The 27,815-nt window shown below is 45.2% G+C and overlaps 2 protein-coding genes across 2 annotated transcripts in view; both read right to left on the reverse strand.

The window, feature by feature from the left end:
- LOC140466598 (lamin tail domain-containing protein 1-like) overlaps positions 1-2,892 on the reverse strand; it is a 32,001-nt gene extending 29,109 nt beyond the window's left edge. Inside the window, exon 1 of the mRNA XM_072562049.1 lies at positions 2,851-2,892. Coding sequence (XP_072418150.1) covers positions 2,851-2,892 — 42 coding nt within the window. The remainder of the gene's footprint in view (positions 1-2,850) is intronic.
- Positions 2,893-3,141: 249 nt separating this feature from the next.
- Positions 3,142-27,815, reverse strand: part of LOC140466599 (uncharacterized) — a 117,348-nt gene continuing 92,674 nt past the window's right edge. The window contains exons 7-9 of the mRNA XM_072562050.1: positions 24,891-24,992; positions 6,330-6,451; positions 3,142-3,781 (exon numbers count right to left, since the gene is read on the reverse strand). Coding sequence (XP_072418151.1) covers positions 3,142-3,781; positions 6,330-6,451; positions 24,891-24,992 — 864 coding nt within the window. The remainder of the gene's footprint in view (positions 3,782-6,329; positions 6,452-24,890; positions 24,993-27,815) is intronic.

Consider the following 27,815-nt stretch of genomic DNA (forward strand, 5'->3'; position numbering starts at 1 on the left):
TGGGGAGTATTCCATCACACTCCTGACTTGTGCGTTTTAGATGGTGGACAGATTTCGGGGAGTCAGGAGGTGAGTTATCACAACAGTATTCCCAGCCTCTGACCTGCTCTTGCAGCCAATGTGTTTATGTGGCCAGTCCAGTTGAGTTTCTGGTCAATGGCAACCCCAGGGATATTGATGTGGGGGATTCAATGTTGGTAGCACCATTAAATGTCAAGGGGTGGTGGTTAGATTGTCTCTTCTTGGGGATGGTCATAGCCTGGCATTTGTGTGGCGTGAATGTTACTTGTCAGTTGTTATCCCAAGGAGGAAAAATTGAGGACTGCAGATGCTGGAGATTAGAGTCAAGAGTGTGGTGCTGGAAAAGCACAGCAGATCAGGCAGCAGCCGAGGAGCAGGAGAATCGACATTTCAGGCATAAGCCCTTCATCAGGAATCAGTTGGTGACACAAGCCTCGGTGCAATCCTGTTGCATTTGAACATTGGTACAAGGGAAAGATTTTTTTTTAGATTACTTACAGTGTGGAAACAGGCCCTTCGGCCCAACAAGTCCACACCGCCCCGCCGAAGCGCAACCCACCCATACCCCTACATCTACCCCTTACCTAACACTACGGGCAATTTAGCACGGCCAATTCACCTGACCTGCACATCTTTGGACTGTGGGAGGAAACCGGAGCACCCGGAGGAAACCCACGCAGACACGGGGAGAACGTGCAAACTCCACACAGTCAGTCGCCTGAGGCGGGAATTGAACCCGTGTCTCTGGCACTGTGAGGCAGCAGTGCTAACCACTGTGCCACCGTGCCACCCACTGTGGAAAAGAAAGGGAAGGCATGAGGGATGTTGTCAAGGATTGGGGATTTGAAGATGTTCTATTGCATAATAATACTAATTTCATTGTAAATGTTTTACAGGTATCGGGAAGTTAAAGGTAATCTTTGCAGTGAGTAATACATAGAAGAACAGCCATTCAGGGGTGAATATGTTTACTTCCTTTTTTATATTTGAACAACCTTATTTCTTGGTTCTAAACTCTGGGGGATGTGGCTATTTGACCAGTTGAAGAGCATAGAGCCTGGAGGGGATGAAGAAACCTTCAACAATACATCCAATCAGAGCCAGCCATCAGAAATTAGGGGATGATTATTAATGCCCCATGCTGTGGGACTGCTTCTAGTCTGTCTCAGAATATGTGTTGAAAATTGTCAAGTCAGTCAACACTCATGGACACTGAGGTTGATAAAGAGAGAACCAAGAGGCTATTAACCTGGAACCAGCTCAGTCTAAAACAGTGACACAAACAGGAAGTAATTCACCTTTAATGATAGATGAGGGGAGGGGGGGGGAACAAGGCCATTAGAGCATTATGACCAGACCATGGTGGGGAATATTTACCTTGGGTTGTTGCATTGAAGTCTGGGGGCAGGCAACAAGCCTTTGACCCTCTGCAGCATGAGAAGATTAGATCAACATCTGTACTTGAGTTACAGAACTCTGGGCTGAATCCAGGGATGGCAAGGAGGCCATGTGTGGACTAGCACACACTGGTTGGGTCAAATGGCCTGTATCTGCCTGACAATTTCTGTGGCAACTGTTTGTCTCTCTTCCAAACGTCTTTCTTTTTTTCTCCTTTTTCTCTGAACTTTCACCGTCCATCTCTTTTGATTCAAGCCCATTACATATCTCATCCCTTTGGCAGGGGGGTTTGGCTAGCCCAGGGAGATTGTGATCATCCTGCCCCTTTCCATTACCATTCAACAAGAGGGACATAGGAGCAGGTGAAGGCCATTCAGCCCATCAGGTCCAAACTCCACTGACTCGGTTCCCTGACCTTTGATACCCTTCACCACCTCAGTCTGTGTGAAGTGTGCACATTCTCCCCGTGTCTGTGTGGGCTTCCTCCGGGTGCTCTGGTTTCCTCTCACAGTCCAAAAATGTGCAGGTCAGGTGAATTGGCCACACTAAATTGCCCGTAGTGTTAGGTGAAGGGATAAATGTAGGGGAAAGGGTCTGGGTGGGCTGCTCCTCGGAGGATCGGTGTGGACTTGTTGGGCCAAAGGGCCTGTTTCCACGCTGTAAGTAATCTAATCTAATTAAGCACCAAAAAAGCATCTGGAAATGACTTGTTCACTGTGCGTAGGGGATACTGGGTGAATAGAGGGAAACAGGTCAGCCTGCAATCTGCAGAGTTTTCATGATAAAGTTATAAAGCATAAACATGCAACAACATCATTAAAGTTTGTTGGATTGCAAAAGGCGCTGGGGTATTCTCCAACATTAGCTTTTTTTTTATTCATTTGTGGAACATGGGTGTCAGTAGCTGGGTCAGCATTTATTGCCCGTCCCTAGTTGCCCCTTGAGAAGGTGGTGGTGAGCTGCCTTCCTGAACCCCTGCAGTCCATGTGCTGTGGGTTGACCAGGGAGCTCCAGGATTTTGACCCACGTGACAGTGAAGGAACGGCGATATATTTCCAAGTCAGGACAGTGAGTGGCTTGGAGGGGAACCTGCAGATGGTGATGTCCCCATGTCACTTCTGTCCTCGTCCTTCTAGATGGAAGTGGTGGTGGGTTCGGAAGGTGCTGTCTAAGGATCTTTGGTGAATTTCTGCAGTGCATCTTGTAGATAGTCCACACTGCTGCTACTGAGCGTCAGTAGTGGAGGGAGCAAATGCTTGTGGATGTGGTGCCAATCAAAGTAGAGTGTAGCTGTGTTGAGTATCCAGGATTGTAACTACTCTGCCACAGGACAGGAAGAGTTTAGCTTTGTCTGGCAGTTTTTGGCATTAGTGCCCATATTATACCAATGAGAGAGCTGTCTGAGACTGACTGACTTGCTTCATTACAAACCTTGCAACCAGCGACCTTCTCAACATTGGAAGCTTCAGTCATGATCAAAGGCAAGTGGGCAAACCTAACACTGTGCAATCATGGACAATTCTACCATGGCGCCAATCCTAAATTGATGCGTCCTGGCCCCTGTTAATACGACGAACCTTATAAACCAGTGAGGGTCAGTTCAAGATCAAGTGCGTGCTGTATTGACAAAGTGAGGAGAATACACAGTTCAAAAGAAAAAAATGAACTTTGACTTCTTAATTGTCAGATATTAATCAATTGCACAATCACGGTAACGTAAAACTAAGTCTTCATCATCTTACCCATACATTGTTCAAGTTTAAATTTCGACGTGTCAGTCGGATTATTAGGTTTCGCGTATGTTACTGAAGACACGGGGCATGGCCGACTTGAAGCAGGTCTGCAACTTGCTGAGGGATTTGCAGGAGGAGGGCACGGGCTCATCGGAAGAGGTGACGGGCACCGTGGCCGGTTCATCGATGTGCACAAGGCAAGGGCAGAAGGCGGTGGGCAGCTGAGCCGGCTCACAGGAAGGCAGGGTGGGATACAAGAAGGTGGCAAGCAAGTTGGCCGGGCGGCGGACAGGCACGAGGCCAAAGAGGAAGGTAGCGGGCAGCTCGGCTGATGCACAGGGAGGCGTGTGGTCAGAGCAGAAGATGGCAGGCAACATATTGGGGCAGCGGATGCTAGGGAGGAGCTCAGGGCAGAGGGCAGAGCTCCACAGTTTTGGTGCGATGGCTTGCAGGGGTTGGAAATTGGAGGTGGAGGGCAAGAGCGCAGGCTCACAGGAGGGCACGAGGACGCAGCTGGTACTCGTGGGCAGGAAGACTGGCTCAAGGGAGCACATGATGTCCGAGGAGCGGGTAAATACGGTTTGCATGGAGAACACTTCTGCTGGCACACCAGTCGACTGTCACTTAACCTTTACAAAACAAAGAAGACATTTGAAAGCATTAATGTTTATGTACTCAGTTATTGCATAACACAGCAAACTTTTTATGAACCAGCACCTGTGAATCCAGGAGTTGATCAAATAATCAAGAGGTCCATATTATCAATGTAAAAACACATACTAAGTGATAGAAATGTAATGCAGGGGGTGTACACATCACTGTTATAGTTGATTTACAGCATTAATCAGTTAAATAATATTGGAACTTTGCCTTGAATAAAACTTATCAACAGAGAGTCTTCTCACTCACACCCTCAGCTGACTAATCAAACATTGTGGTACTTGAGGAGAAATTGACTCAAAATGGAATCAGCTATTAATATTTCGTGTGGCCATTCAATTGAACAAGTATACTTACATTGCGGCAAATAAATTGAAAACTATACAATAATTGGACAGAATACTACAATAAACTTAGCGGCATTAGAGGGATATAATTTTTGCCAGTTTATCGAGCGCGCCGGTTCACAAGATGCTGGTTAAAACAAAGTTTGCTGTATCAGCTACATTAAACATATGCCCTTTTGTCCAAGGTCAATCTTATACTGAAAACCACCAAAAGGAATTTGACAATGCAGGGGGCGCACTTTATGGTGCCTGTTCCAGTACACCAACAGACTCTGCTTTCAACAACAACTTTCATTTATGTTGCACCTGGAGTGCAGCAAAACCTCCAAAGGGTTGGTAATCAGACACAATCTCTTGTTCCTATTTTATTAAGCACAGGATGTGGAGGCACTGGAGAGAGGATTTACAAGGATAGTAACAGAAATGCATTTGCAAACATATCAGGAAAGGATGAACAGGCTGGGTCTCTTTTCCCTTAAGAGAAATAGGATGACTTGATAAAGGTCTTTGAAGTGTGCAAGGTTTTCATAAAGTGAAGGCACACTGAAAGTCTCCTCTGAAAGTCATTCCTTAGGAAGGAATCTTATCTTCCAGAAAGTGGTGAGAATCCAGAATGCACTATCACAGGGACTGGCTGAAGTGAACAGTACGATGCATTTAAGGGGAAGCTGGGTAACCAAATCAAGATTCTCCTTTATTCAATAAATGTTTCTCAGAATCTGATGAAACTGTTTGCATTAACCAGTGACTTCAGAGATTGCCTGTGAACAGCCCATTGCCCAAGGATTTCATGAAGTCTTGGTATCTATTGTTTGAAGTTGAGAGTGTAGTGCTGGAAAAGCACAGCAAGTCAGGCAGCACCCGAGGAGCAGGAGAGTCAATGTTTTCGATTTTCCTGCTCCTCGGATGCTGCCTGACCTGCTGTGCTTTTCCAGCACCACATTCTCGACTCTAATCTCCAGCATCTGCAGTCCTCACTTGCATCTATTATTTGAAACTGCTTCATAAACTGGCAAATTATAATTCCTTTATTTTCTTTTAAATGTATCCCTTAACTGTGCTTGTCTGTCTGTCTATGTGTGAGTTGGGGCTCTGATCAAAGAGGATTGGGCTTTAACTCATCGATATTAATTAAATGATATTCTTGCTTAACGTTGGTCTGCTAGAGTTACATTATTAACAATAAATTAACATGGTGCCCAAGATCTGTTACTCATAAAACCTGGTTGGAATTATTGGACAACTTTGGTGTCATTGAATGTTTTAATTTCACCGTGTTGTGAATCCAGTGATAGTGAGGCTGTTTTCATTTGACGTTGGTATCCCTTTATTGCAATACTGAAGACTAATTATTTTAAGTTCCTCGCTCCCTTTCACAGCCTGATTCACGATTATATTTCTGGGATGTTAGCTGTATCCTCTACAGTGAAGATAAGTGCAAAATATCTGTTGAATTCACATGTAATTTCTCAACTTTCCACTGTTAATGCCCAGACTTATTTTCTGGAGTGAATAGGGTGTGTGAGTGAGCAGGATTTCTCCAGTCATTGGTTCTCACTGGTTTGTATCTGTTCTGAGTCTTACAAAATATCTCCTTCAGTCTATTTGAAGGGAGTTGGGATGTGGCTGGAGTGCAGCATAATAAGTGCCTGCAAGACCAGTAGTCCCATTCTATGCCATGTATCCTACATGGTCTACACTGCTTGTTGAAACTGAGGAATATAATACATGCTGAGAACATTCTCAGGAGAGGCATCCATTCTCACTCCCTTTCTTTCACTCGCTGGATGTGGGGATATCTCTAAACCCTCTTGAGAAGGTGGTGAGGGGCTGCCTTCTTGAACTGCTGCAGAGTATATGTTGGTGGTGAGGGGATGGGGAGGTGGACACCCACAATGCTGTTCGGGAGGATATTTAACACTGAAGGAATGGTGATATTCCAAGTCAGTACTTAGAGGGAGACATGTTAGTGTTGGTATTCCCATGTGTGTCTCCCTTGTGCTTCTAAGTGGTAGACGGTCCAGGTTTGAGAGATACTGTCAAAGGAGACTGGCTGAATTACTGCAGTTCATCTTTTGTACTCAGGGTGCGGAGAAAACAGGACCAAACTTTCAAATGAGGCCACAATAACTACCATCAATATGTTTAGGACTTATCAGTGAATACTCACCTTCTCTCCTCTGACTCAAGCATACATTTAAATGCCAAAATATCTCCTTGTATAGAAGCAGGCTGGTTGTCGTTTTTACAACTAAGCTCCTTCATCTTGGCCAACAGGAGATCCTCCATTTCCTGGCCAATAAACAAAAGAAAAGAAAAAGAAATGCACTACAAAAAAAGGGCACGACGCAGACTTCATAAAATGCATTTTACACATGGGAGCTCTTTCCAGATGGTGAGTGGGGTTTGACTGCAGCATTGCTCCATATTGAAGGATGAAATTGGATTAAGTCGAAACAAAGAATTTAGGTGGGAGAGGCAATAATTGGGGGTGGGGTGGGGCAGGCAATACCGATTATCAACTTCCCAGCATTAAACTAACATCTTGGCAGCGGGCTGTGGAGGGGGTCGTTAGGGCCGACTGCCTGCCCCTCTTCCGGGGTTACGTTAGAGCCCGGGTGTCCTTGGAGAAGGAGCACGCGGTGTCCACCAACACCCTGGAGTCGTTCAGGGAGAGGTGGGCGCCGCAGGGAGTGTTATTTCCCCCTCCAACTCTATTTTGATTTGATGACCGCCCTCCCCTTCACTGTTTGATCATGCAGCAATGCCCTTTGATGTGAAGGGCACTGCTTGTCACAGGCCACTTGGGTGTTTCCTTTCTTCCTGGTGGTGGGAATTGAGTAAAGATTTGTAGACCTTGTGTCTTTCACTGTGTCTCACACTGCACACACACACACAACATGGATGCTGGGGAAAAATATAAAAAGAAAGAAAAAGAAAAAAAATGAAAAAAGAAGAAAAAATTTAAACTAACATTTGCTGATAATTAGCCTTTAACAAACCCAACATGAGAATAACCAGTTACAGAAAACACACATTGCAGTGTTGAAAACACTTGATATAGAAAACACCCTCTTGAGATAAGACTTTAAAAGAAAAGAACTGTAGATGTGAAGATCTGAAACAAAAACAGAAATTGCTAGAGAAGCTCAACAGGTCTGGCAACATCAGTAGGGAGAAAACAGGGTTAATGTTTTGAGTCTAGTGACTCATCAGAATTGCTGAGTTTTACCAACATTTTGTGTATTTGCCTATTGACATGAGGTTTGAAGACTTATGTCGATAAGCTTCTAAGGTAGGCTGCACTAGAAGGATGGCCTCCTGCGCTCTGCAGCCTTACCATGCGAACCTGCTACTAGACATTGTTTAACAGTAACTCAGAAGTCAGGCCTGAGATTCTATGATGATCTGAAGAACCTGTATTTGATCAAGATGAGCAGCAAGGTCTGAAGCAGGGATCTGAAAAACCGGTTACGTTAGAGCCCGGGTGTCTCTGGAGAAGGAGCACGCGGTGTCCACCAACACCCTGGAGTTGTTCAGGAATCTGAAAAACCACGGGGCAAAGTTGCGGAGTCACAAGGGAAGAGTCCTCAACATAAGAGTTCCTGAACACAACCGAGATAAAGTTGTTAAAGGCATACCCCAAGTGAAATCTAATCTGAAATGGCAGTGTGTATGTGCATCTGAGCAGGGTCGGCCACTTTTGATGACCTTCGACGCTGTTAATATAAACATTTAGGTGCATTTCAACAAGTACAGAATCACCTCAGGGTCTCTGGTCAAAGTAGCAACGTTGTTGTCTTATCTGCAGCCAGCCTCACTGACAGAGCTCCTCCTCAGCAGATTTCCAGTCAGTCCTATCAGCCTTTAGAGCTTATTTTGGTCCCAGAAACCTCATTATTGAATACACCCTGTCCAACGAGGTATCCCAACAGCCAACAGGTTGGAGATCAGAATATAAAACACCCGTTTACAAGAAATGGTTTCTGTGTGAGATGAACTTCCAGAAGAAGTAGTGGGTGCGGTTACAATTTCAACATTTAAAAGACACTTAGATAAGTACACGAGTAAGGAAAGATTGGAGGGAAATGGACCAAGTGCTGGCAGGTGGGACTAGGTTAGTTTGGGATTACAGTCAGCATGGACTGGTTGGACCGAAGGGTCTGTTCCCGTGCTGACAGTCCTAGAAACAACAGGCACATTGGTTTTAAAATCAGAGGGCATTACTCAGTGAAAAAAATCAGGAGACATTTTGAGAGGTTGAGGCACTGGTTTGTTTGTGGCAGATTCTGGTTGATTAATCTAATTTTTTTTCATGGTAAATAGAGAAAGTTGATTAAGGGAATGCGGTGGATCTTGTCTTTATGGATTGGCATACAATTCTAATTTACGAAACTGAGGTCCACGGAATAGGAGAATCAAAGTTCAAAGGCTCAAAGACAGAAAGCAATGAGTAGTGATAAATAGTTATTTTTGAGACTGGAAGACTGTGGATATTGGTGTTCCCCAGGGCTACAGTCACTGTGTATTTTTGGTCAACTGTAAATGACTTGGATTTTGGAATCTGGAGCTGAGTTTCAAAATTTGCTTTTGATCCCAAAACTTCGAGAAGTGACAAACAGTGAGGATGAGATGAATTACCTGTGACAGGATCAAGGCCGACAGCGTGGGCGAAGAGTAGTAGTTGGAGTTTAATACACAGAAATCGTTGGAGGAACAGATAGGGAGAGGTAATTACAGATTTAAGCTATAAATAGCGTATAGGATTAAAAAGCATGTAGTGATGCACTGATATTTGAACGCTATAGGACATACTGAGAGAGTGGTGTATGAAGCTTATGAGATCTTGGGCTTCATAAGTAGAGACATTGAACATGAAAACAGAAAGGTTAAGCTCAGCCTATAAAAAGCTCTGCTGAGGCCACAAACAGTGTATTGCATCCAGTTCTGCCATAGGAAGGTTGTGAGTGTCCTCAGGAGGGTGCAGAGGAGATTTACCAGAATAGCTTCATGGTTTCAGTTACCTGGGTAGATTGGAAAGAGTGGGGTTGTTCTGCTGGGAGCAAAGGAGGTTAAAGGGAAAGTGGATGGAGGTAAATAAGACAATGACAGATTTAGGTAAGGTAGATAGGGAAAAACTCTTCTTGTGAAATAGTGATAGGAGTTTGAGCAAGAGATATAGGGGGAATGTGAGGAAGAACCTTTCTACAATCAATATATTCAAAAAGAATTTGGATTTGACACTTGGAGGAAGTAAACCTGGCAGCACTATGGGGATGAACTGGATTGTTCCACTGTGGGCTCAATGGACCGAATGGCCTCTTCCTGTACTGTAAATGGCTCCTTGAGTGCATGACAGAACGAAACCACCCCCTAGGACCCAGGCAACTAGTGCTTACTGTGTAAGAATAGGCTGAAAAGAGAGGATGACAGGAATGACCAATTTAGCTCAGCCTTACCAGTGATGGTCACACCCCAAGAATTTACTATCAGGAGACTCTAATGATGAAGGCTGGTTAGCTCAGTTGGCTGGATGTTGCTCTGAAATGCAGGGGGAAGGCCAATGGCATGGGTTCAATTCCCACCCCAGCTGTGCTTACCGTGAAAGAGAAGGCGTACAAAGTGGCCAGGATCAGTGGGAAGCCAGAAGATTGGGAAAGCTGTAAAGGTCAACAGAAAGCCACAAACAAAGTTATAAAGAAAAGTGCGATAGACTATGAGAATAAACTAGCTCAGAACATAAAGACAGATAGCAAAGGTTTCGATAAATATATAAAACAAAAATGAGTGACTCAAGTAAACATTGGTCGTTTAGAGGATGAGAAGGGCCCTGATGGAATATATCGCAGGGTACGAAAAGAGATGGTGGGAGAAACAGAAAGTGCACTTGAGGTAATTTTCCAAAATTCACTGGACTCTGGGGCAGTTCCAGCAGATTGGAAAACAGCAAATGTGATACCACTGTTTAAAAAGGAAGGTAAACAAAAGATTGGGAATTATAGATCAGTTAGCTTAACTTCTGGAGTGGGGAAAATGTTTGAGTCTCTTATCAAGGAAGAAATAGCAAGGTATCAAGATAGAAATTGTCCCATTGGGCAGGTGCAGCATGGGTTCATGCAGGGCAGGTCATGCTGATTTAATCTACTGGAATTCTATGAAGACATCATGAGCACGGTGGAAAACGGGGACCCAGTAAATGTGGTGTATCTAGATTTCCAAAAGACATTCGACAAGGTGCCACACAAGAGGCTGATGCATAAGATAAGGATGCAAGGCATTATGGGTAATGTATTAGCATTAATAGAGGATTGGTTAACTAACAGGAAGCAAAGAGTGGAGATAAATGAGTGCTTTTCTGGTTGGCTCTCAGTGACTACTCTTGTGTCTCAGGGATCAGTGTTGGGACTGCAATTATTCACAAGTTACATAAATGATTTGAAGTTGGGCACCACGTGTAGTGTGTCAACGTTTGTGGATGACACTAAGGTGAGTGGGATAGCAAACTGTGCAGAGGACTGCGAAACTTTGCAGAGACATAAGTGAGTGGGCAAAGATCTGGCAGATATAGTATAATGTTAATAAATGTAAAGTCATCCATTTTCATAGGAATTTGGATGGTAAAGAAATTGCAGCATGCTGCTGTGCAGAGGGACCTGGGTGTCCTTGTGTTTGAATCACAGGAGGTTGGCCTGCAGGTGCAACAGGTAATTAGGAAGGCAAATGGAATTGTGTCCTTCATTGCTAAAGGGATTGAGTTTAAAATCAGGGAGTTAAGTTGCAGCTGTATAGGGTGCCAATAGAGGCCACATCTGGAGTACTGCGTGCGGTTTTGGTTACCTCACTTGAGAAAGAATATACTGGCACTGGAGGTAGGGCAAAGCAGGTTCACGAGGTTGATTCTGGAGTTGAGGGGGTTGGTTTACGAGGAGAGACTGAGTGGACTGGGATTATGTTCATTGGAATTTAGGAGAATGGGGGGGGGGGGGGGGGGATCATATTGAAACATCTAAAATTATGAAGGGATTGGATTAGATCAAAGTAGAGAGGATGTTTCCAGTGGCAGGTGAGACTAGGACAAGAGAGCATAGCCTCCAAATTAGGGGGAGCAGATTTAGGACTGAATTGAGAAGGAACTTCTTCACATGAATCTGTGGAATTCCCTGCCCAGTGAAGTGGTTGAGGCTTCCTCAGTAAACGTTTTTAAAGCTAAGGTAGATCATTTTTTGAACTGTAAAGGAATTAAAGGTTATGGTGAGAGGGCAGGTAAATGGAGCTGAGGCCAAGAAAAGATCAGCCATGATCTTATTGAATGGCAGGATAGGCTCAATAGGCCAGATGGGCCTACTCCTGCTCCTCGTTCTCATGTTCTTATGTCTCTTCATCTCAACCTCTCCCCTCAGCTGACATGTGGTGACCCTCAGGTTAAACAACCCCAGCTGTCTCCCTCAGATGAAAGTGCAGCTGTATTGTCTGGTTTCATGACTTTTACCTTTACTTCACCAATGAGTGCAATATAATGTGTTAGCTTAAGAACTATCACAACACAACGTGCTTACTTGAGCAGAACAACAACTGACTCTACGAAGAGCTTTTGCCCGAAACGTCGACTTTCCTGCTCCTCAGATGCTGCCTGAGCTGCTGTGCTTTTCCAGCATCACTCTAATCTTGACTCTAATCTCCAACCTCTGCCGAAGTGAGAGAATTGTCCTTTCCAGAGTGGAGTCTAACACGGCACAATTTATACACTACGTCTGTACAGTGGGATTGAAGCTCTGTAAATGCTGCCATGGAGAAGTGGGCAGAGTGGCCTGTTACTGTGCTGCAAACCATCAAGGAATTCTATCTCAGTCAACCCTGGCACGTTTTCCTGAGTTTGGGTCCAATACATATTCATGTACACTGGGTGAAAATGCAAAGACACAGCTGGTGCTTGGCAAGTATTTTATTTAATTTATACAATCTGCACGGAGAGCAGGACAGTGAAATGGATCAGAACTGACCAGCAACTAGGTACATCTATCTTTGTTAGCACTTGGGCTGTGTTGTGGTGCCAGTGTACTGCCCATCCTCAATCGCCATTGAGCTGGCACCTTGCAGTTTGTGTCCCACTTTGCTGTGAAGGAGAGTGTTCTGCATCAGCATGTTTATCTAAATATCAAACCTTCAGGATGTCAAAGGGCTGGACTTTACCCCCTTTGGGGGTGTATCGGGGTGGATTGGACAAGGTAATGAATCTGTAAGGGTTAATGTTGCAGAGGGCATGAAGTTCCACCCATTCGGATGATGTCACAGGGACTTGGTCGGAGAGAATTCGAGCATCTTGGGAAACCTCAGAGAGGACAAAAGTGCAATCTCATACCTCCTCATCATCACAGTAACAATGTCTAACTTGCTATACCATCATAAGACTTTAAGGTACAGGAGCAGAATTAGACCATTCAGCCCGTTGGGCGGCACGGTGGCACAGTGGTTAGCACAGCGCCAGAGACCCGGGTTCAATTCCCGCCTCAGGCGACTGACTGTGTGGAGTTTGCACGTTCTCCCCGTGTCTGCGTGGGTTTCCTCCGGGTGCTCCGGTTTCCTCCCACAGTCCAAAGATGTGCAGGTTAGGTGAATTGGCCATGTTAAATTGCCCGTAGTGTTAGGTAAGGGGTAGATGTAGATGTAGATGTAGGGGTATGGGTGGGTTACGCTTCGGCGGGGCGGTGTGGACTTGTTGGGCCGAAGGGCCTGTTTCCACACTGTAAGTAATCTAATCTAAAGCCCATCGAGTCTGCTCTGCCATTTGACTTTACAGTCCTTCTCGTTAAGTGCTCCATCATGGGCCATGGGCCTGGTGGCCCCTTCCCCACAGCACTGCCGCTGGAATAGAAGTAGCCACTCTCCAGTGCCATCTCATCTCCGTGAGTCCCCGCAATGCAAACGCCGCTGATACTGTTGGGTACCACACGAGCCCAAACTCGACTCCAGTGCTCCCATGAGTCTGCTTCGGGCCCACCTCACCGGTCCAGCTGCCAATGATGCTGCTGGACCCAATCCTGCCTCTGCCGCTGCCTCCATGTATCTGCGCTGGAAGCAGACATCACCAGACACATTCCTGATGAAGGGCTTATGCCCGAAACATCGATTTTTTTTTCCTGCTCCTCGGATGCTGCCTGGCCTGCTGTGCTTTTCCAGCGCCACACATTTTGACTCTGAGTCTCCAGCATCTGTAATCCTCACTTTCTCCTGATAGCACAGAGACCAACATACATCAAGTCTGACCAAAGACAGATCAATCAGAGACCAACTACTCCTGAAACAAACACTAGCCCTATAACTGGTCAAGGGGTAACCTGTTATAATAGTTCATTGGGCTTAGTCAGCCACACATCAGCCTTTAAGTCTCACGAGGGGTTTCCCTTCTAACACTGTAAACCAAGTAAGCCCTTAGACCCGGAAGAGGATGACAGCAGCGATCTACCCTGGCCAGAAGCTGGTAGTTGTTGGCCTCCATGCACATTGAGAGGTGGTTGGAATGTACAGACCAGCAGGGAAAGACTTAAAGGAAGACTATGATCTCACAGAAGGCAAGTCCCACAAAGGATAAACACCACCCCAACTCATTGCAATTTTTCTGCCCAATGACATTCTGCGCTGAGATAGAATCATAGAATCCCCACAGCTATTTGGCCCATCAAGTCCCCACTGACCCTCTGAAGTGTATCCCATCCAGACCCAGACCCATTCCTCTACCGTGGGCGGCACGGTGGCACAGTGGTTAGCACTGCTGCCTCACAGCGCCTGAGACCCGGGTTCAATTCCCGCCTCAGGCGACTGACTGTGTGGAGTTTGCACGTTCTCCCCGTGTCTGCGTGGGTTTCCTCTGGGTGCTCCGATTTCCTCCCACAGTCCAAAGATGTGCAGGCCAGGTGAATTGGCCATGCTAAATTGCCCATAGTGTGAGGTAAGGGGTAAATGTAGATGTAGGGGTATGGGTGGGTTACGCTTCGGCGGGGCGGTGTGGACTTGTTGGGCCGAAGGGCCTGTTTCCACACTGTAAGTAATCTAATCTACTTTAATACTCAACATTTACCCCTGACTAATGCACCTAGCCCACACATCCCAGAACATTATGGGCAATTTACCATAGCTAATTCACCTGACCTGCACATCTTTGGATTGTGGGAGGAAACTGAGAGCACCCAGAGGAAACCCACGCAGACACAGGGAGAACGTGCAAACTCCACACGGACAGTCGCCCCAGGCTAGAATTGAACCTGGATCCCTGGTGCTGTGGGGCAGCAGTACTAACCACTGAGCCACCGTGCTGACCTGTGATAGCTGCAGACTGCCTACCTGCATTACCTGCCTCTGCGTAGCTCTGGAACTTGTATTACAATCACCAGATCCTCAGCATCCATGAATCCTCCAGTTAAGGCTCTCAACAGGCTCAAGGATGTGGGGCTGACTTGATGCTTTCCCAGCCCCTTGCACCATGGGAGGCAGATGGAGGCGTGGCTTTGAAGTTAGTGGGCAGACCACCCGTTTTACTGTACAGACCCCCATCTACTTTCAGCAGGGGGCTGTACAACCGTTTCCAGGTGTGGGAGGCTGTGAGACAATCATTGTTTTTAAAAAAAGTGATATGGGAAACCATAGCATGCCATCTCTGAGAAGAGAGATTTCTTGAGATGTGACTGGTACCTGATCGTTCCCATTTTGAGGTATGGCCTCTACTGGAAGGATTAATTATTTTTTCAAAACCAATCTATTCATTTACAAGATGTGGATGTTATTGGCCATGGGATTCAGGTTGAGATTGCCAATTAACTTGATGGGAGGAGACAGAGGGTGGTGCCGTAGGGTTGTTTTTTGGACTGGAGGCCTGTGACCAGCGGTATTCCACATGAATTGGTACTGGGTCCACTTTTGTTTGTCATTTATGTTAATGATTTGGATGAAAATATAGGAGGTATGCCAGTAATTTTGCAGTTGACACCAAATTTGGTGGTATAGTGGACAGTGAAGAAGGTTATCTAAGATTCCAAAAAGATCTTGATCATTGGATCAATGGGCTAAGGATTTTAATTTGGATTAGTGCGAGGTATTATTACATTTCGGTAAAACAAACAAGGACAGGACTTATAGATTCATGGTAGGGCCTTAGATAGTGTTGTACAACAGAGAAACCTAGGGGTTCAGGTATATATTTCTTTGAAAATTGTAGACAGGGTGGTTAAGAAGGCGTTTAGCAAAGCTTAGGAGTTGGGAAGTCATGCTGAGGTTGTGCAGGATGTTGGTGAGGCCACTCTTCAACCCTTCAATGTCATCATGTCTGAGTTATCTGTGTTTTGAATTCCACATTCTACCTCTAACCAACTCCCATAATCATTGATTCCTTTGCCAAACAAAAAAATCTGTCCACCCTCACAAGTAATTAATGATGCTGCCCATATGGCCTGGTAATACAGCACGGGTCTCCCTCACTATTCCTCTCAAGTACTGACGTGGATAATGTGCTTAATTTTCAGCAGTGCTACTTGAACTTCTGGCTTCAAGTCAAGAGCATGACTGTGTGCAGTTCTGGTCACCCTTTTTATCGGAAGGATATTATTAAACTGGAGAGGGTTCAGAAAAGATTTACCAGGATGTTGCCCAGGAATGGAGGGTTTGAGATATAAAAATAGACTGGAAAGACTGGGACTTTTTTTTTACTGGACAGTAGGAGGTTGAGGGGTGACCTTATTAAGGTTTATAAAATCATCATGGGCACAGATAAGGTTAATAGCAAGGGTCTTTTCCCTAGAGTGGGGCAGTTGAAAGCTAGGGGGCATATTGTTTAAGGTGAGAGGAGAACGATTTAAAAAAGGACATGAGGGGTAACTTTTTTCAAACAGACAGTGGTTCGTGTGTGGAATGAACTGCCAGAGGAAGTGGTGAATGCAGGTACAGTTACAACATTTAAAAGACATTAGGATAAATACACGAATAGGAAAGGTTTGGAGGGATATGGGCCAAGGTCAGGTAGGTGGGACTAGTTTAGTTTGGGATTATGGTTGGCACGGCCTGGTTGGACTGAAAGGTCTGTTTCCGTGCTGTATGACTCCATGTCAGCTTCACCTTTTTGATCCCAAGGGGCTATGTGTGAGCTGTGGCTCAGTCAGTCGTGCTCTTGACTTGAAGCCAGAAGGTCTTCAGTTCAAGTAGCACTCCTGAAAATTAAGCACATTATCCACATCAGTACTTGAGAGGTATAGTGAGGGAGACCCGTGCTGTATTACCAGGCCGTATGGGCAGCATCATTAATTATATGTGAGGGTGGACAGATGTTTTCACTTGGCACAGGAATCACTGATTATGGGAGTTGGTTAGAGATAGAATGTGGAATTCAAAACACAGATAACTCAGACATGATAACATTGAATGGTGGAGCAGGCTTGAAGGGTTGAATTGTCTATTTCTGCTCTCATTTTATATGTTCGTATATTCTTGACAGAAGGTAGTGCAGGCTCATGCCAGTGAGTTAAATGTAACTATAACCAAGAGATTGGAAATAGAAACAGAAATCAGAACTCCTGAGGTTTTTGGGTCCTAATGTGTCCCCGTATCCCAGCCCCGGATGGGAAAAGAGGACATTTCTACTACCTTAAGCACTCAGAATGCTATTGCAATTCCTAATGAAGGGCTTTTCCAAAACGTCGATTTTCCTGCTCCTCAGATTCTGCCTGACTTGCTGTGCTTTTCCAGCTCACTATTTCCCTGCTGTTGCACATGACCTGATCTCACTAAGACACAGCTCTTTATACACACACACACACACACACACACACACGCTCGGTAGTAATTATTATAGTAATGCCATATTTAACCCTTTACCCTACATGTTGGAGATAGCAGTTTTATGATTGGATGAGACATTAAACGTCTGCCTTTCCTGTCGGGGAGATCGGACAGATTCCAGGACCCAAGAGGAGGGAACCACAACCCCGTCCCATCACCTTGAACAAGATTAATGCAAGTCTTTCTTTTCCTTTAATAGTCAAGCTGAGAGTTCACCGTCAGACTGAAAGAAGTGGCCTTGAACAGACTGGAGTATTCAGATATAATTGAGGTTTCTTTGATCCTCCGTTGGCTCCTTTAGTTGATGATTAGTTCATGTTTTCTGAACCAAGTACAACTTAGTTGTGACATTCCAAGGGAGTGAATATGACTGGGTCTTTATACTGCTGATGCCAAGTGTTGAAATACTGGAAACTGTCTAGGTTTTCAACACACTAGATACCAGAGCGGGACCAGACTCTGAGGAACCATTCGATTAAAAGCACCTGATAAGGAGAGATTCTTTTATGTCCTCACCAACCTATTTTTACTTCATTTTCTGTACAGCCAGCATTTCAAATCAGCAAGTACTAATAGCAAGAGCTGGGAACTCATCTCAGCTTCAACCTTAAGTAATATTAGAGGAAGAAGTAAGAACCCATTCCTAAGGGCGGTACGGTGGCTCAGTGGTTAGCACTGCTGCTTCACAGTGCCAGGGTTTGATTCCACCCCAGGGTGACTGTCTGTGTGGGGTTTGCACATTCCCCCCTGTGCCTGTATGGGTTTCCTCCGGGTGCTCCGGTTTCATAGAACATAGAACATAGAACATAGAACATAGAAGAATACAGCGCAGTACAGGCCCTTCGGCCCTCGATGTTGCGCCGATCAAAGCCCACCTAACCTACACTAACCCACTATCCTCCATATACCTATCCAATGCCCACTTAAATACCCATAAAGAGGGAGAGTCCACTACTGCTACTGGCAGGGCATTCCATGAACTTACGACTCGCTGAGTGAAGAACCTACCCCTAACATCAGTCCTATATCTACCCCCCCTTAATTTAAAGCTATGCCCCCTTGTAATAGCTGATTTCCTCCCACAATCCAAAGATGTGCAGGTTAGGTGAATTGTCCATGCTAAATTACCCCATCGTGTGCAGGCTGGGTGGACCAGCCATGGGGAATGCAGGCTTGGGGGGTGGGTCCAGGTAGCATGCTCTTTGGAGGGGAAGTGTGGATTCACTAGGCTGAATGGCCTCTTTGCACACTGTAAGGATTCTATGAACTTCAAACTGCGTACACTAATGTACCGGATTTTAGGCTGGAGGAGTTCCATCCTACACAGATTTTTAAAATTTCAAAACGTTTTAATCTTTTATGAGTATTGAGTACAGGAGTTGCGAGGTCATGTTGCAGCTGTACAGGACATTGGTTAGGCCACTGTTGGAATATTGTGTGCAATTCTGGTCTCCTTCCTATCGGAGGATGTTGTGAAACTTGAAAGGGTTCAGAAAAGATTTATAAGGATGTTGCCAGGGTTGGAGGATCTGAGCTATAGGGAGAGGTCGAACAGGCTGGGGCTGTTTTCCCTGGAGTGTTGGAGGCTGAGGGGTGACCTAATAGAGGTTTACAAAATTATGAGGGGCATGGATAGGGTAAATAGACAAAGTCTTTTCCCTGGGGTCGGGGAGTCCAGAACTAGAGGGCATAGGTTTACAGTGAGAGGGGAAAGATATAAAAGAGACCTACGGGGCAACTTATTCACACAGAGGGTGGTGTGTGTATGGAATGAGCTGCCAGAGGAAGTGGTGGAGGCTGGTACAATTACAACATTTAAGAGGCATTTGGATGGGTATATGAATAGGAAGGGTTTGGAGGGATATGGGCCGGGTGCTGGCAGGTGGGAGTAGATTGGGTTGGGATATCTGGTCGGCATGGATGGGTTGGACCGAGGGGTCTGTTTCCATGCTGTACATCTCTATGACTCTATGACTGAAGTACTGATCAGGCAGACATTTAAGGCAGACAAGTGGTAATGTTACTAAATGAGTCAGGCCGATAGTCTGTGGAGATGGGCTCAAATTTCACCATAGCAATGATGAAATTTAATTTAAAAAAATTAAAGATCTAAGAACCGTGACCTTCAATTGTTAAAACTGCAAATGGTTCACTTATGCCCTTACTGTGTACTGAGGTGTGGAATCGACCATCCTGACTCAATGTGGCCTACATGTGACTCCAGTACCACAGCGATTTGGGTGACTTTCAAGTACCATCTGAAATGGTCCAGCAAGCCACTCACTTCAAGGGCAGTTAGGGATGGGAAACAAATGCTGGTCTTGAGACATCAGACACATCTCACAAACAAACTTGAAAACTAGGATTGAATTATTGATCATAGGTTATCCTTTAACATATTATAACAAAGTGTTTTTGCTAATGAAATCTTCCTTTTCCATCCAGGATAAATGATCATATTGGTGGGTTTTTCAGTATCTTTGATTGTAAAGGAGGGCGGCAACAAATGGCTTATATCTAAATCATGTTAAATTATTCTGATCATAGCCTATTTTTTCTCCTTTAGTGATTCCCTGAAGAAAGGATCCTTTTTAAATTCTGCCTTTGATCTAAATAACAGGCTATTCGGCCCAACAGGTCCGGACCGACCCTTCGAAGAGTAACCCATCCAGATCCATTCCCCTACCCTATTACTCTACATTTACCCCTGACTAATGCACCTAACCTACACATCCCCAAACACTATGGGCAATTTAGCATGGCCAATTCACCCAACCTGCACATCTTAAGATTGTGTGAGGAAACGGAACACCCGAAGGAAACCCACGCAGACACGGGGAGAATGTGCAAACTCCACACAGACAGTTGCCCGAGGCTGGAATCGAACCCGGCACTGTGAGGCAGTAGTGCTAACCACTGAGCCACCGTGCTGCCCAAATCAACACCCATGAGGAAAACAGATCCAACAGATAATAAAAACACTCCAGTATTGTATAAGGTAATGGTTCTGAAGGAGTTAATGTTATATTGGCTCCACCCATCCTGATGTCACACACAATCTGGTCAAGTTTTTCACAGAAACAGGCCATTTATTCCATCAAGTTCACACCAACATTCCAAAGAGCATTGCACCGAGACTCAACCCATGCTATATCCTGTAAACTCACATTTCCCATGGCTAATCCATCTAACCTGCACATCTTTGGACAGTGGGAGGAAACCAGAGCACCCAGAGGAAACTCACCCAGACACAGGGAGAGCATGCAAACTCCACACAGACTCCCTAAGGCTGGAATCAAACCTGGGTCCCTGGAGTTGTGAGGCGGCTGTGCTAACCACTGAGCCACTGTGCCCACCAATTCTACTTTGTAACCTGTACCAGCTCCATAAGGTCCTAGTCATTATGCCTGATCAACTATGGTTGTTCCTGTTGTTATTATACAATAAACCATCTTTTTATCTTAGCAGAATGCTACTGTGGTGTATCCTCCACCATTTGTCACTAGGTAGGCACAAGACAAGGGAGGATTGGAGGCAGTGAATGACTTCAAAGAACCCTTGCCCAGCACCACATACTGCTAGTCATGGCAAATACCACAGGTTACCATCGAAAAAAACTGCCTCATAATAACTCTGTCATCATGACAGCTGTAATGACGTGGGTTGCTGAATATGCACCAATGAGAAGACTGATGTGAGAGTCAAACTTTAATATCCAGTGTTCATAGAGTCATAGAGTCATACAGCATGGAAACAGACCCTTCGGTCTAACCAGTCCATGCTGAACATAATCCCGAACTAAACTAGTCCCATCTGCCTGCTCCTGGCCTATATCCCTCCAAACCTTTCCTGTCATGCACTTATCCAAATGTCTTTTAAACGTTGCAAATGTACCCACATCCACCACTCCCTGAGGATGTTCATTCCACATGCGAACCACCTCAGGTAAAAAAATTTGCCCCTCATGTCTTTTTTAAATTGCTCTCCTCTCACCTTACAAATATGCCCCCGAGTCATGAAATACAGCATTCCTGGGGAAAAGACAACTCCCATTCTCTATACCATTCATTATTTTATAAACATGACGTACTGAGCTGAGCAGTAATCCAACCTCATTGCACCTGGATATCTCCACTGTTCCTCAGTCCCGAGACGAGGTACTCCCTGTGTCAAGAAGCAGAGATTTACCTCTTGTGGGGAGATGTGCCATCCTGTTGGTTTTATCAAACATTCTGAATGCCCCCAGAAATGGCTTAGTGAAGGATCTCAAGATGTTATTGTACGTTCCCTGTTCACGTAGAGCTTTAGGAATATCCTCAGAGCATCCCTGACGGGGTCAAACACGCGCAACCTTGGAGGCCCGGGCATGTGACTGGCCATAATGGAGAAGGTGTGTTCAGGGAGGCACAGAGAGGACAGTGAGAATGGGCAGAGGTGAATTTGAGGTGTCAGAGGAAGCACACAAATGGATATCTGCCCAACTCTTCAAGCTCCACCTGCCCCACAGGTGCCAGTCTGCATGAAGATCCCACAATCAACTGCCTCAGAATCCATGTGACCGGAGTGAAGGAAAGTCATCTTCAAACGTAAGGGAGTGGCTGAGAAAGGTGGACGGAAGTGCACGGCTCTCTCATGTTTGGTTTGTGCTGCCACACTTCAAAGGGACCAGCTCATGCTCTGCCCAGCTGGGAGCTCCCAGGAGCTCAGTGCAGCTCAGGGCGGAGGGGGGGTTTTACAGGAACAGTGTCTGGGACACAGGACTTCTCTAACAAGGAGAGGCTGGAGAAACTGGGATTGTTTTCCTTCGAGCAGTGTGGATTAATGTTTTGATCGAAATGGGGAAACTGTTTCCACATACTGCAGGGTCAGAAACCAGATGACACAGATTTAAGATCTGGAGGAGGGAGAAGGTTTTTTTTTTGTAAAGCAGTGAGTTGTTATGATCTGGAATGTGTTGGTTGAAGGGAATAGAGAAAGCTGATTCAATTAATCACTTTTTAAAGGGGAATGGCATATAGAGTTGAAAGGGGTAACTTGTCAGGCCTGTGGGAAAGAGGCAGGATTTAAGGGCTGCCACATTCACAATGGGCCGAATGGCTTCCTCCTGTGTCGGAAGGTTCTGTGATCCTGTGACCAAGTCCGAAGTGAGCACTATCTGTTGCTACACCATCTCTCCCCAAATGGCGTCATGTCGCTGACCCTCTGTAGTGCTCCCCATGGAGAGTCTGACATCCACATGGGCTGTACTCTGAAAGACTAATATCTGCATCAAGGATTACATTCAACAGAAGCTGGAAAGAATGACTCACCTTCAGAGAAATGAACGATATTTGTGTTGTTGATAACTTTGGAATAAACATACACCGAAAAGTGTGGAAAAATAAAGCCTGCTGCAGATGCCAAAGGATTATGTTCAGTTCAAGTGCAGCAATGGAAAGTGAGGCCCGTATTTGACTCATTCTCATAACCTTACACACTGCTATTAGCATGTGCACTAAGGAATGTATCTACTATTGAAAAATGCTGTTACATCTCATGAGTACGCTGGCATCAAGGAGCTATTTCATTGCAAGTACCTGATATTACTGCAGGTGGCACTGTGTTGGTTCTTGCAACGTAATCTCAAATTCAGCAATAAAACCAGATTGGAAGCCAGCATTGCTCAGGTGACTGAAACATCACTTGAAGTACCTGCACGTAGCTCTGGAGTGAGTTATATTTGATATCAGAACGGTGAGAACATTACTGTGGTTGCGATGAACAGCCCCTGGAAGTATGAACAGCAAATCGATCAATGTGCAACGCTTATTTGACACCAGCATTGCCATTTTATAGCGATCTCCCTCTGTCCTTTGAAGTCTCACAACTGAACAGGATGGAGACCCCTTAATCCTAGCCTCACCAGAGATATTTAAAGAGATTATCAAACCACCTCTTGGCTGAGTTGTTCTGGCTGTTGCTTTGCCTCTATTTTTGGTGCTTTTAATATTTGTTCAAAGTTTTAAAAGCCGTCAGAGAACGGAGCAGCCATAGCTGACGGAGCTTTGCTGACTTCAAGACTGTTGCTTGAAGCAGTTGCTCGTTGTGGGTTCATGAGTGGCCCTTCCTTTGGAATACAGCATGATCGGGGGAATGAATAGAGATCACACAAAGCGCAACAAGTTGTTGCAGGCCGAAGGAGGAGAATGGGGGAGAAGAGTTCTTGGAATAGGGAACCTGTCAGCTCAGGGAGATACTTACCAACCTAAACCTCCAGTGGGGAACAATTTGCAAGATACCTGAGCTTCCATAACGACTGAAGTCTTACACCTACAGCTCAACCACAGCTTTGGATAGTGAACAAGGTTTTGGTATGCTTGCCTTGACTGATCGCTACATTGAGCACAAGAGTTGGGAGGTCATGTTGTAGCTGGACATGACATTGGTTAGGGCATTTTGGAATACTGCGTTCAATTCTGGTCTCCCTGCTATAGGAAAGATGTTGTGAAACTTGAAAGGGTTCAGAAAAGACTTGCAAGGATGTTGCCAGAGTGGGAGGTTTTGTGCTGTAGGGAGAGACTGGAGCTGTTTTCCCTGGAGAGTCAGAGGCTGAAGGGTGACCTTATAGGGGTTCATAAAATCTCGAGGGTCATGGGTAGGGTGAATAGCTAAGATCTTTTCCCAGGATGAGAGAAGTCCAAAACTAGAGGGCACAGGTTTAAGGTGTGAGGGGAATGATTTAAAAGGAACCTAAGGGGCGATGTTTTCATGCTGAGTGTGATGTGTGCATGAAATGAGCTGCCAGAGGAAATGGTGGTGGTTTTGAGGGAGAGAGGCCAAATGCTGGCAAATGGGACTAGATTAATTTTGGATATCTGGTCGGCCTGATCAAGTTTGACTGAAGGGTCTGTTTCTGTGCTGTGCAACTCTCTGACTCTAAAGTGAGAGCTACATTACCAATGCCAGTGACAGTGCGTAGGGCAATGAACTGATTTGTGTCTATGACCTTCAAGGCTGGAGCAGGTGATAATTACACAGTTTGCTGCATACTATTGTAAGAGGTGTGTGTCTGTGTGTATGTGTGTGCATATGCATACATACACATATATACCCCTTGCGCTTGTGGGTACAGGACATCTCTCACTTTTCATCTCCTTCACCAGTCTGCAGTACAGCCTCTCTCTCCTGTTGCACTGCCTTCTGTGTTTTATATCCACATACACTTCTCCCATTCCAGTTACCTCTTCCAACTCCAAATCCATCCAGCCCTTTCTCCTTTACGTACGCATCCCTCTCACATCCTCATGCACGCATAAGTCAACATGATGTTTTTGCCAATACTTATGTTTACATTTATTCATTGAATAGCATCGTGTTTCTTTTAACACTGTAATTAACGGTTTCTTTCTAAAGTCTCAGCTCCTTCCAAATCCTGGCATCAGATGGATTATATCGATTATGGACATGCAAACAGAAGTAGGCCATTCAGCCCATTGAGTTACCATTGCCTGGGTTGGTTAGCTTAGTTGGCTGGATGGCTGATTTATATATAAAGTGATGCTGATAGCTATCAGTTCAATCCTTGCTACTAGTTTAAGTTACCATGATGGACTCTCCTTCTCAATCTCTCCCCTTGCCTGTCAAGTAGTGACGCTCAGGTCAAACCACCACCAGTCATGAGAGAGCAGCTTTGTGGCTAATGTTTTCCAAATGTTCAGTTTTCCATTTCTGATCATTTCTACACAACCATATGCGCCATGTATCCAAAACCTCAGGTTGACAATAGCGTTTCCTGCTTTGTCTCCTGATGCAGTGCTGACACACACTTACCACCTCAATTTGCCACCCCCTTGGCAGTATCGGAGTCCGTGCTTTAATTGTTCCATTGCAAAAAAGTAAACAATTGTCATTGAAAGGGTAGTCTACTGACCTCTAACCTCATCTTTAAATCATGTATGCGTTGCTGGTTCTTTTGCTGTTCGCAATTCAACTTGTCAATGAGAGCAACCTTGCTTTCCTCCTCAGTTAGCAACTGTAAAAAGGTTAAAACAAAGAAAACATTCTTGCAAAACTGTGTTTTATAAGGATTAACTTAAACATGAGAGAATTAAAAACTCTAAAAATGGAGCAGTCAAATAAGATTTCACTGATTTAATATAGCCCTGCTGTTTTTTCCAGCCTGGCTCAGAATTTGACAAAGGGGAAATTGTCAGCATTTCCTATCTTTATAAAAACTGGGAGGCTGACAGCAGCTTCTGAAACCTGGAGCTGCACAATGAAACATGAAAATCCCTTGCTTCACCACGGAAGGTGCTGTTCCTGTGGATGGAAACCAATTAGAAATCACTGAACTGACATGAACCTACCCTTTAACACTGTAAAATGTAAAATTACAAAACGTTACATCTTGTTACTGAGACATAAGGGGATTTGCAACACTATCGTAAGTTGGAAGTATTTCTAAAAAGAAAGCCCAGGAAAGCCAATCGCACATTTGTCAAATTTCTCTCCAGAGCTTTACATCTAATTTTTAAAGTTTATTTATGCTACATCCAACAATTAATGTTTATGACACTTTAATTTGCTCTTTGAGGAAATGTGGAGCCTATATCACTGCATTTACTTCCTTGTTTGCTGTCTGTGAGAATACCTCAATACAATTGGCTGCTTACTCTGCTCAGTGACATCACTTCTGCTGGAAATCTACATGCCCTGGCACCAGATTCAAATGAACCAAGGAGGAAGGGAGGGGCGTCGACCACAGAGAGTATTGCATCTTAAAGGGGAGCTTGTTTTCCAGTCAGCAGTGATTACTGTCAGTTTGACATTGACCTCAAAACCTGAATCAATGCCTTTGACCTTAGTGTTCTAAAAATGACAACCTGTTTGTCATACTCCACGCTGAGCTTTCTTCAATAAAATCTGTCTCAATACAAACCACATCCGCAGCTCTCTGTATCTTAAAAACATGAATTATTTCCCAAACTTGGTGACAAATGGACAACAAGAGTTTATTGTTTTCATCATATCTTCACCATTCTTTAATCTCTATTTAATTCATTCTCATACAGCTTTTCATTTTAATGTTTTGATGTGGAGACAATGTCTGAAAATTCAGATTTCCCTCCCCTTAACTTGTGCAATTTCTTACTTATCAAACCAATTCTGACAGCTATCTCAATACCCTCACCAACACAAACTGTCCATTCACTTTAATAAAACAGAGATGATTACTGAGCTCGGTACCACTGCAAGAAAGTTTAGTATCATGCAGGTTGCATGAGGCATATTTCAGATGTTCACTTCATAAATTGTTAACTGCATATTAATTCAGTGAATAACTATCCAGACAGCTTTATAATATCTTCCAGTTGAACATACAAAATCACAGCAGAAGGCTCAGTAACAACCTGCTGTTCATTTTAAGAAATGTATCAAACACATGAGCAAGTACATTTCAATTCAATATAATCACTAATCGAGAGGGGATTTTGAGGATGAAACTGTCCAGGATCCGAGGACAAACCTGACTTGGAGCATCTGGACCATCCCCATCACCAAACACTGTCCACACCAATCCCCAACACCAAACACTGTCCACCCCATCCCCAACACCTAACACTGACTATCCCCAACCCCAACACCAAACACTGACCACCCTCATCCCCCACACCAAACACTGACCAACCCCATCCCAACACACCAAACACTGTCCACCACATCCCCAAAACCTAACACTGACTATCCCCATCCCCCACACCAAACACTGACCACCCCCATCCCAACACACCAAACACTGACCACCCTCATCCCCAACACCAAACACTGACCACCCTCATCCCCCACACCAAACATTGTACAACCCCATCCCCAACACAAAACACTGTCCATCCCCATCCCCAACACCAAACATTGTCCACCCCCATCCCCAAAATGACACACTGACCAACCCCATCCCCAACACCAAACACTGACCACCCTCATCCCCAACACCAAACACTAACAACCCCCATCCCCAACACCAAACACTGACCACCCTCATCCCCAACACCAAACATTGTCCAACCCCATCCCCAACACCAAACACTGTCCACCCCCATCCCCAACACCAAACATTGTCCACCCCCATCCCCAAAACGACACACTGACCAACCCCATCCCCAACACCAAACACTGTCCACCCCCATCACCAACACCAAACATTGTCCACCCCCATCCCCAACACCAAACACTAACCACCCCCATCCCCAACACCAAACACTGACCACCCTCATCCCCAACACCAAACATTGTCCAACCCCATCCCCAACACCAAACACTGTCCACCCCCATCCCCAACACCAAACATTGTCCACCCCCATCACCAAAACGACACACTGACCAACCCCATCCCCAACACCAAACACTGTCTGGCCCCATCCCCAACACCAAACACTGACCACACTCATCCCCAACACCAAACATTGTCCAACCCCATCCCCAACACCAAACACTGTCGACCCCCATCCCCAACACCAAACACTGACCATCCACATCCCCAACACCAAATACTGACCACCCCCATCCCCAACACCAAACATTGTCCGCCACATCCCCAACACCAAACTCTGACCACCACATCACCAACACCAAACACTGACCACCCTCATCACCCCCACCAAACACTGTCTGCCCCCATCCCAAACAACAAACACTGACCATCCCCATCCCCAACACCAAACACTGTCCACTCCCCATCCCCAACACCAAACACTGACCATACCCATCCCCCACAACAAATACTGTCCACCCCAACACCAAACACTGTCCACCCCATCTCCAACACCAAACACTGACCATCATTATCCCCAACACC

The sequence above is a fragment of the Chiloscyllium punctatum genome, chromosome 44 (genome assembly GCF_047496795.1).
Source record: "Chiloscyllium punctatum isolate Juve2018m chromosome 44, sChiPun1.3, whole genome shotgun sequence".
Taxonomy (NCBI): domain Eukaryota; kingdom Metazoa; phylum Chordata; class Chondrichthyes; order Orectolobiformes; family Hemiscylliidae; genus Chiloscyllium; species Chiloscyllium punctatum.